Below are 10,460 nucleotides of genomic sequence, written 5' to 3'. Positions count from 1 at the left end.
AGGGGTTTTTTTTTTTTTTTTTTTTTTTTAATTTTTATTATGGGTAAATCTACACTTCATTCCTTTTTATAACTGAATACTCTTCCACAGTTTGGATGTATGTCATATTTTGTTGCCATCTTTTGTCAATTGTGAATAATGCTTTTGTGAACATTCATTTACAAGTAATTGTTTGAATATCTGTTTTCAGTTCTTTAGGGGATATACCTAGGAAAGGAACTGCTGAGTCATATAAACAATCTGTATTTTCACTTGAACTCAGGCCTCGTGCATAATGGACACTGAACTACTTCCCCAGTCCTTTTAAATTTTATTTTGAAACAGGGTCTCACTAAGTTGCCCAAACTGATCTCAAGCATTTTTTTCCAAGCTTGTTATTCCAACATCAAAGCAGTGTTTTTTGCCTCAAATGAGAAAAATTTTGTCCTTTGATTTATTGAGATCTGTGCCGTAGTGAGTTAGCTTTCCTTTGCTGTGACAGAATAATTGAGATATAAAACTTAAAAGGAAAAGCTGTTTATTTTGGCTCACAGTTTCAGAGGTTACATTCCACAGTTGGTTGACTGGTTGGCTCCCTAGCTTTTGTATCCTTGGCAAGGTAGGACACCATGGTGGGTAGCCTTTGGTGAAACAAAGCTGCTTACCTCATGGTAGCTGGAAAGTAAAAAGAGAGGAGGAGCCAGAGTTTCAAGATCCCATTCAAAGCCTTGTCCCCAGTGACATAACTTCCTTCCACTGGGCCCCACCTCCTAAAAGCTCCCCCACCTCCCAGTAGTGCCAAACCTTTAGCATATGAGCCCTGGGGGACATTTAAGGTCCAAACTGCAACACCTAAACTAAAACAAATAAAAAAATGGTTAAATTAGAAATGACATTGAGGTTTTTTGTTTTTTCCTTCTGAATTGTGGATTGAGCCCAAGGCCTAGCATATGCTAGGCCAGTGCTCTACCACTGAACTACATCCTCAGCCATTTTTTAAAATTAATTTTGAGACAGGGTCTCACTGTGTTGCCCAAGCCAACCTTGAATTTATAGTCCTCCTGCCTTGTCCTCCTGAGGAGCAAGATTTACAGGCATGTGCCACTGTGCACAGCTGACACTGAGAATTCTTATTGGAATTGTAGCATTACCACTAAAACCACTAGTATGGAATAGTGCTACAAGTCTCAAGTTTCATTTATATCATTTAATGGTTGTGTGACCAAGACAAATAATTTAAATTTAATTATAAGATACTTATAACTGCTAGGCACAGTGATGTATACCTGTTATCCCAGAGGCTCAGGAGAATGAGGCAGGAGGATCGTGAGTTCAAAGCAGCTTCAGCAAAAGCAGGGTGCTAAGCAACTCAGTGAGACCCTGTCTGTAAATGAAATACAAAATAGGGCTGGGGATATGGTTTTAAGTGTTCTTGCTATTTTGGATAGAGTCATGTAATAGGGTGGTCGAGTGCTCCTGGGTTCAATCCCCAGTACCCCCCCCCAAAAAAAAAAAAAAAGAAAAAGAAAAAAGGGGCTGGGGATGTGGCTCAAGCGCTCGCCTGGCATGCGTGCGGCCCGGGTTCCATCCTCAGCACCACATACAAACAAAGATGTGTCTGCCGAAAACTAAAAAATAAATATTAAGAAAAAATTCTCTCTCTCTCTCTCTCTCTCTCTCTTTAAAAAAAAAAAGATACTGATAACTGCTGGACATGGTGGTGCATGCATGTAGTCCCTTTGGCTCGGGAGGCTGAGATGGGAGATTGTGAGTGTGAAGCCAGCCTTAGCAACTTAGTGAGGCCCTAAGCAACTCTGCAAGACCCTGTCTCAATAAAAAATAAAAATAGAAAGGGATAGGAAGATAGGAATGTGGCTCAGAGGTTAAGTATCCCTGGATTCAATCCCTGGTAGCAAAACAACAACAACAAAAAGGTACTTACAACATTAAATATTTATTTTTCAGCAATAATTGTAGAGAATGTGCTGTTGAAATAGTAAAGTTTAATTGCAGTTAACTGAATCACTGTACATACTGAATTAAGTGTTAGTAACATTGTGAAAGGGTGGAGGAAGTTATGGTCTTCCTACCCCAACTAAGCCGCCCCCCAATTAGGAAGCTGCTCCTGCTGTGAGTATCCAGGTGTTGCCATTGTGGCTGGGAACATGAAACCTAGCCCGCATAAGAGTCTACTAGAGCTTTCTTTGTGAGCTGTTGCAAGAAAGGTAGCCTCTGCCTTTCATATCTTGTGTATGTGCCTTACTGTAGAATCTCATCCACAACCTGATCACAAGGGTGTCTGGAAAATATGGGTTTTAGAATTCCAGCTGTGTTTGTCTGTCTGTCTATATATACGTATATCAAGGGCCCGTTCATCATGAGCACAAGACAGGATAAGAGAGGGTAAGGCCCGTAGCACAGCAGACTTGAAGTGCTTTGAATGATGTCAGAGTATTTCAGATAGATTTTAAAAGCTTCTCAGAATGAGAAGCAGTGGCGTTGGGGTTAGGAGCATAGCCTGGAATTAGAAGGCCCAGTTCTGTTTTTGCTAATTCCCTAATTGGGAAAGCCGTTTAGCTTTTCTGTAAGATAGTGCTCAGGTACTTAGGTGCGTAGATGTATACATACACATAAAACTTTCTGCTGGTGCCTTGTGTATCTTAGTAGCTGGGAACTATTGCTACTTTTATGATTATTCATCATCATTGTTATTCTATGAAAGTAAGTGGACATCTCTTTGGAAACAAAATTACACTAACAAACATGAACAATAAATAGTTACAAAGTCATTTTCTGAAAGTGGGTAGCACCCACCCTTTTCCCTGTGATCCCAAGAAATGCCTTGAGATTCACAAAGAATTCAACATGTATCCAGTATTCACTAAAAGATATTTGAATGAATAAACAAAAAAAAACCTGTTTTAACCTCAGTCTTAGAATATTTAAAATAATGTACAAGATATTTTTGAAAAACAGATACATTTGTGTTCGTCAGCTTTTTGTCACTGTGACTAAAATATTTGACAAAAATAACTTAGAGGAGAAGACGTTACATCTTGGGCTCACAATTTCAGAGGTTCAGTCCATGGTCAGCCTGCTCCATTGGTCTGAAGCTGAGGTAAGAAAGAACTTCAGGGTGGAAAGTTGTGGCAGAGGAGTTAATTCATGGCAGTTGGGAAGCAGAGAGAGACAGAGAGACCATTCAGATTACTAATCCATCAAATGAATTGATTTCACCTCTGAACATTCCTGCACTGTTGAACACAGGAATCGTGGGGCGAGGAGCAACTCCTCTTCAGTCCTTCCACTGCCTGGAACTGGAATCCCAGATAGTGGTTCCTCTCCTGTCCCTTTTCTTCATTGCTAAGCGGCAGAAGTTGGTTTCTGCCCGCCAGATATCTCTACCAAAACTTCTGGCCAAAGCTACTAGTCTGGAACTTAGCTAGGGAGTGAAGGGAAGCTAAAACTGTGGCCTGAGTCCTTCTCCAACCATTCTGGTATCTAGATGAGACTCTTAAGTTTTTTCCTGATGTTTATGTATTCAAAACAAAAAGTATTGTTTTGTGTTGCTAATAAAAATTTTCTGTGAGGAAATAGTTCTTTCAACAATTTGAGTTAATACCTTAAACATTACTGTGCAGTGTTTAGACAGCGATTGAGTGAAATTATCCTTTCATTACAAAGAAATGAGATCATTAGTACTGTGATTTTACTAGAGGAGTTAGTCCTGTTACCCCGTTTGATGTGAGTTGACATAGGTTGGGGACAACTTTCTTGTTTTTTCTGTTGGACATGCATGTGAATGATAGCCAAAGAAAAGTCTTTAAATAAAATTTGGTTGCTTCTATTCATTCTTTCACTCGGCCAGTATTTTATTGGAAGAGGACACTACCAAAACGGACAAATTACTTAAATGACAAATTTCTAATTGTGAGGGATATCCACATTGTGGATATTTTCTGTTCTGGGAACTAATTATGAAAGAGATGGTATCAGGCAGGGCAAATGCTCAGGATTCTTTCTGACTCTGCTCAGCTCTATTTAAGGCAATTCATCTACTTTGATTCATCTTTTATTTATTTCGTAGTCACTTTAGCGTTCTACTAGTCCATAGAAAGTTGTTAATTTTAGAGTTTTGTATGATCTTTTTAGCCATGAAAATCTTTTACAGAATGAGGCTTACGCTTTTTAACTATTTTTGTTAATTTATTTAACAGATTAGATTGGCACCAACCTCAGATCCAAGGACTGGAAGCATAGTAAACTCCAGTTCTGTTTTCTTTTTTTGTTGGTCTTACCCTTGAACTCTGAGGAGTTGGGGTGGAGCTCACATGGTCTGGCCACGTGTGTTCTGAACAGGGCTCCAACAATGTTGGGCATAGCGTTATGCATTCATTTCACCTCCACTGAGACTTGATTTTTATAGACTTACATTTTAGTTTAATTTAATCTCAGGAAGGAAAGGAAGATTTTAAGTCTGTGGACATGGGAATTAGTTTTCAGAATGTTCTGTTATTAACTCCAATCCAAGAGGGAAACTACTTAAGGTGGATGACTTCCTATAATCTACCTGTTGGTTTCTTTCTTTCTTTTTTGGTAGTGTTTCTAGTTTATCATCTTTTCTTTGAATTTGTTTCATTTTGATTCTCAAAAATATGGAGAGACTGGAATCTTAATTTTGGAATTATTTTTCTTGTATGAAACAGGAATTATATTGGTTCTTATGGCATTTCCCCCTAACATTGTTAGCAGAGGGGAAGGGAGTAGAACAGTCTCTTGGATATTATTATTAGGAAGAGAAAACATTTAATGTCAGAGTTGTGTAGTCAGTTATTCAAAACCTTGAATGTAAGTCAACCCTCAAAGTGATGTGACTTTTAACTGATTAATAAGAGTTATGTTGAAATAAACTTAGAAAATTGATGCCTTTCCTGATAGATCAGTTAATTAAATATAACTGATTCACCATTCTCAGGTGTTCTTGCAACACGAAAAGGGAAGTTGTGAAATTTGTTTTTAAGGTAACTCAGTTAAATATACATATTTCACCATTTGTTGGCAGGATTTTGTGTCATTGTATCAGGATTTTGAAAACTTCTATACAAGGAACCTCTACATGAGGATAAGAGACAACTGGAATCGACCAATCTGCAGTGTGCCTGGAGCCAAGGTGGACATCATGGAGAGACAGTCTCATGACTACAACTGGTCATTCAAGTGAGTCTCGGTGGGAAATTACTTCTTAGCAATAAAAGAATTTCTTCATTAGAGAAAATATTACAAATTGAGTATTCGCTCAAAACAGGAGTAGTAGCTGAGGATATAATCAATACCAAGATTTCTTTCCTTGCATTTTGTTTGTTGTTAATTGGATTAGGGAGGGGGTAGGGGTAGGAGTAGGGGGATCAAACCATATATATATATATATATATAGTGCATGCTAGGCAAGCACTCCACCACTGAGCTATGCCCCTAACCGTTATTGAGATTTTTTTTTTTTTGGTGGGCGGTAGTGGGTGCCGAATACTGAACCCAGGGACACTCAACTACTGAGCCAGATCCACAGCCCTTTTTATATTTTGTTTAGAGACAGGGTCTGGTTGAATTGCTTAGGGCCTTGCTAAGTTGCTGGGGCTGGCCTTGAACTCTCGATCCTCCTGCCTCAGCCTCCTGAGCTGCTGTGATTACAGGCATGCGCCACTGCACCCAGCTTTATTGAGATTTTTTAAATAATTTTTTAAATTACATTTGATTCTGTGGTGGGTTATAGTTGAGAAAAAAAGGTTTGTCTTTTTTTTTTTTAAAACTATCCATCATTCCACTTATTAGAATTGAGTAAAGGATCTGAATTTATTTGTGGATGTTTTGATTTCTCTGATGATTTAAGGATAAATGAAGTATTTTTACTTAAATGGATTAACTAGTTTAAAAAACTATATTTTAACATTTTGAAAATTGTGTAGATTGCACAAATATTCCATAATTGCTTTCCTATTAAAAAGGAAAATACAATACCTATAATCCCATCTACTTGGGAGGCCAAGGCAGGAGGATTGCAAGTTCAAGGCCAGCCTTGGAAACTTATCAAGACCCTGTCTCAAAAGAACAAGGGCTGAGGGTGTAGTTTAACAATAAAGTGTCTCTGGGTTCAAACCCCAGTACTGGGGGGGAAATAGATTATACAGAAAGTTCCCCATGAAAACTAAACCCTGTCCTCTGTAAATTCACTACCCGACAAATCCTCCTTTACTGAGATGACCATTGTCATCATTTTATTTTGTGTTATTCCTCTAGATGTTTTCTGTGAGGTATGTGTGTAGTGTATCTACTGGGGTTATACACAGGTAACTTTTTGATATGCAAAAGTGAGATTGTACTAAATAAATTATTCTACCACCGTTTGCTACTTTTTTTTTCCTCCTCTACTGGGGGATGAATCCAGTACCTTTTACATGCTAAGTAAGCGCTCTACTACTGAGCTGCATCCCTAGCCCTACAGTTTGCCTTTTTAATTTGCTAGTGTATTAATAATGTCTTACTTGTACATTCACAGCAGGTTTCTTATTTATCGTGGCTACCTAAATGTGCCATGCTATAGCAGGTTGGGCTGGGTCATCCCAATTGCCCCGAGTGTTAAAGTAACAACACTTTATTTCTTACCTACTTTTCCTGTCTACCTTAGGTTGATAGAGTCTCTGAATCAGTCATCTTTCCTTGGGGGCTCAGGCTGACTGAGCTTCTACCACATGAAATGACACAGGTCCCTGTGCCTAGGGAAGGGACATGGCAAATTATTTTGCAGTGGCTCTTATAGATCCTCTTGTGCATATGCTCATGTGTGAGAATTGCTTGAGTCAAGGAATATGCACATCTTTCAGTGGATAAGTGTTGACAAAGTGCCATCCAAAGAAAGTATTCTTACTTAGTTTGTGATACTGTTCTAGCCATCAGTTTTTAAATCTTCATCACTATTCATAAGTGAAAATTGGTATTTGATTGTACCTTCCATTTCCTTGGTTGGGTACTGAGTTTGAGCTTCTTTTCGTACAGAACACATTTTCTCTACATCCCTATGGTGTTTCCTTTCATGTTACATTGCACTTATTATCACACTTAAGTATTGTATTTGCTCCTGAGTTTATTAAGTTTTATGTGTTTATTGAAACACAGGTATACAGGGAATATAATTAAAGGTGTTATAAATATGGGTTCCTACAACTATCTTGGATTTGCACGAAACACTGGATCATGTCAAGAAGCAGCTGCCAGGGTCCTAGAGGAGTATGGCGTTGGAGTGTGCAGTACTCGGCAGGAAATTGGTAAGTGTAAGTTATGTTTGGTTAGCTGCTGCTGCTTTTGACTTCTTTAACTCAGGAATGAATACTGATGATACAGAGTTGCTTTTTAAAAGAGCTAGGGTATTAAAATTCATACATTCGCTTTGCCATGCATTTTAGATCAGGTAAAAAATGCTTTCTTTTTCTGAAGGGTTGGATCATTTTTATGTTTGTAACACACTTTGAGATGTTTTTCCAATATGTTATACATACAGAATGTCCCTAGTAAAGTTCCATAAGTTTTATTCCACTTATATCTTTAATGTTGATTTTATTGCCTTTTGTAAATAGCAATAGTTAGAAGTACCACTTATTAGTCCAAGGGTGTGATGAGGGTTATTCTATTTTCAGACTAGTACATTGGGCTAATAATAATTCCTGCTTTATAGATCTCTTTCAAGAATTAAATAGGCTAATTTTGGAAATAGACACTCAGTAATGTAAACTTTTTATTGTTACAAGTCTATAAAAGGTAAAAGGTTATATAGTTTTATATAAGAGATTTATTTTAGTTCAAAGGAGGATTTTAGCTTCTTCCATTTGGTTCTAGAGCACTGATAGCTACAGACGTCATAAAGCACCCTCTTCTTACTGTGCATCACCCTAATGCTTATAAATTGAGTTCTCACAGGTCTGGGGCTGGCAAGTGCAGTTGGGTGGTTTCTATCAGAGTCCCTCACACAGTTGCAGTCAGCATCGGCTTGTGGCTGGAGCTCTCTGAACGCCTCTTCATTCACATGTTTCACCTGGGCTGAGATGCCTGATACTCTGTGTCGCCGTCTCACGCTACTAGTTTGGACTTCTTTGGGGCATGGGTATCTTGGAGAATCACTTACTTTACATGGCAGTGGGCTTTGCCCTAGAGCAAGTGTTCACAGATACCTGGCTGAAAGCTGGAAGTCTTTTTATGCCCTTTGTGAGTCCAGAATATTAAATACTTTTGATCAAAGTGAGTCAGTAAAGCCAGCCCAGATTCAAGAGCTATGGAGATTAGATTTTACCTCTCAGTGCAAGCATAAAAAGGATTTGCATCCCAGTCTAATCTATCATAGCAACTCAGTCAACTCTTTAAACTTAGAATGAAGAAATGAAACTGTAAAAACAGAATCAAATGGAATCGTGTAGCTTTTCATATCATCTACTTTATTATTTAAATTGGACTTTTAAAACATATACACAAGTTGTACATCCTCAGTAATTCTAGTTTCTATTGCTAGTGAAGTTTCTTAGGCGATTTCTTTATTTGTTTGTACTATAATTTTTATTCCCAAATCTCCTAGAGTGTCATTGTCCTTGGCTAACAAACATAAGTAGTTCTTCCAGAAAATATTCAGAATTGCTTTTTAAAAAAGCAAATTCCTGGGCTGGGGATATAGCTCACTTGGGAGAGTGCTTGTCTCGCATGCACAAGGCCCTGGGTTCAATCCCCAACACCATTAAAAAAAAAAAAGGCAAATTCCCTGAGGCAGAATAATCACAAGTTTTGAGGCCTGCCCAAATAACCTAGTAAAGCCCTGTCTCAAAAAATAAACAGGGCTGGGGACATAGCTCACTGATAGAGCACCCCTGGGTTCAGTGCCCAGTACCACATACAGACAAGCCAATTCTAGAACATGTTGAATTTTTTTTTTAGTTTTTTTTCCCCCTAAATTTTCATAGGTTCTCTGCCTTGTATGTGTGAAATCCTAGGAGTAGGCTAATGTATGTTTTCTTAGCTACTATCAGAGTCCTTATATTCTCTTGTAGTATCTGAGCAGAAAAAGTGATGTGACTTGTTTATTTATTCGTTTATTTATTTATTTTGCAGTACTGAGGATGAACTCGGGTCTTCTACCACTGAGCTACAACCCCAATACTTTTTATTTTTTATTTTGAGATGGGGTCTCACTATGTTGCCCAGACTGACCTCAAACTTAAATTCTCCTGCCTAAGCCTTACAAGTAGCTAGAATTACAGGCCTGTGCCACCACACCCAGTTTATCTATCTTTCTGTCTATTTCCATACTGGGGATTGAACCCAGAGGCTCTTTAACCACTGATTTGCATCCCCACTCCTTTTTATTTTTTATTTTGAGACAGAGTCTCATGAAGTTGCTAAGAGTTTCGCTATAATGCTGAGGCTGCCTTAGCCTCCTGGATTGCTGGGATTACAGTGCCACTGTGCCCAGCTTATTTGATTTGTTTTTAATGATTAAAAATAAATTTTGACTTAATTCTTTTTTAAATATTTATCTTTTTAGTTGTAGTTGGACACAATACATTTATTTTATTTATTTTTATGTGGTGCTGAGGATCGAACCCAGGGCCTCACACATGTTAGGTGAGTGCACTACCACTGAGCCACAACCCCAAACCCTGGCTTAATTCTTTTTTTTTTTTTTAAGTATTTTTTAGTCGTAGATGGACACAACACCTTTTTTCCTTCCTTCCTTCCTTTCTTTCCTTTTCTTCTCTGCTTCTTTCTTTGTTATGTGGTACTGAGGATTGAACCCAGTGCCTTACACGTGCCAGGTAAACACTGTACCACTGAGCCACAGCCCTGGCCCCTGGTTTAATTCTTAAAGTATATGTTGACCTGCAGTATAAAAGGTTTTGACCCAAAAGCCTAAATTTGGGGGGCTGGGAGTATCGCTCAGTGGTAGAGCACTTGCCAAGGATACATGAGGTCCCAGGTTCAATCCTGAACACCATCAACAAAATAAAAAGAAAGAACAAACCCACATGGTAAAAGTCGAAGTTTTTAAAAGCTTGCATCTAGAATAACTCAATAAATAATAAATGGTGGCCTAGTGTTTTGCATGATCTAAAACATACCTGGCAGCTGCTATATCATGAAGGTTTTTATTCCTCTAATCTTGTACCAGTTTAATAGAGGAGCCTTAAAGTCTGTTAGGCAACTTCTAAGTAAGAGCCTAGAGAACTTGGAAAAACCCTATTCTTTTTCATGTAGTCTGCCAGGTTCTGTTAGATACTTCCTTAATGTAATTGTCTCTGACCTGTTTCAGTTTGGGCTAGTTGCTCTCCAAGACTATTGTACAGTTGCATTCTGGTCCTTCTTCTTCTTCTTCTTAGTTGCTCTCCAAGACTATTGTAAAGTTGCATTCTGGTCGTCGTCCTCCTCCCCCTCCCCAACAAATACAAACC

The 10,460-nt window shown here is 38.4% G+C and overlaps 1 protein-coding gene across 3 annotated transcripts in view; it reads left to right on the top strand.

Moving 5' to 3' along the window:
• The window catches only part of Sptlc2 (serine palmitoyltransferase long chain base subunit 2), a 108,392-nt gene that overhangs the window by 12,326 nt on the left and 85,606 nt on the right, over positions 1-10,460 (top strand). For all 3 annotated transcript variants that reach the window (XM_048799074.1, XM_048799073.1, XM_015494387.2), the window contains exons 2-3: positions 5,042-5,196; positions 7,150-7,298. In XM_048799074.1, the coding sequence (XP_048655031.1) occupies positions 5,042-5,196; positions 7,150-7,298 (304 nt within the window). The remainder of the gene's footprint in view (positions 1-5,041; positions 5,197-7,149; positions 7,299-10,460) is intronic.

The sequence above is a fragment of the Marmota marmota genome, unplaced genomic scaffold (assembly GCF_001458135.2).
Source record: "Marmota marmota marmota unplaced genomic scaffold, marMar, whole genome shotgun sequence".
Classification (NCBI taxonomy): domain Eukaryota; kingdom Metazoa; phylum Chordata; class Mammalia; order Rodentia; family Sciuridae; genus Marmota; species Marmota marmota.
Note: the sequence above shows the minus strand (reverse complement) of the source record. Positions and strands in the feature narration are given on the sequence as shown.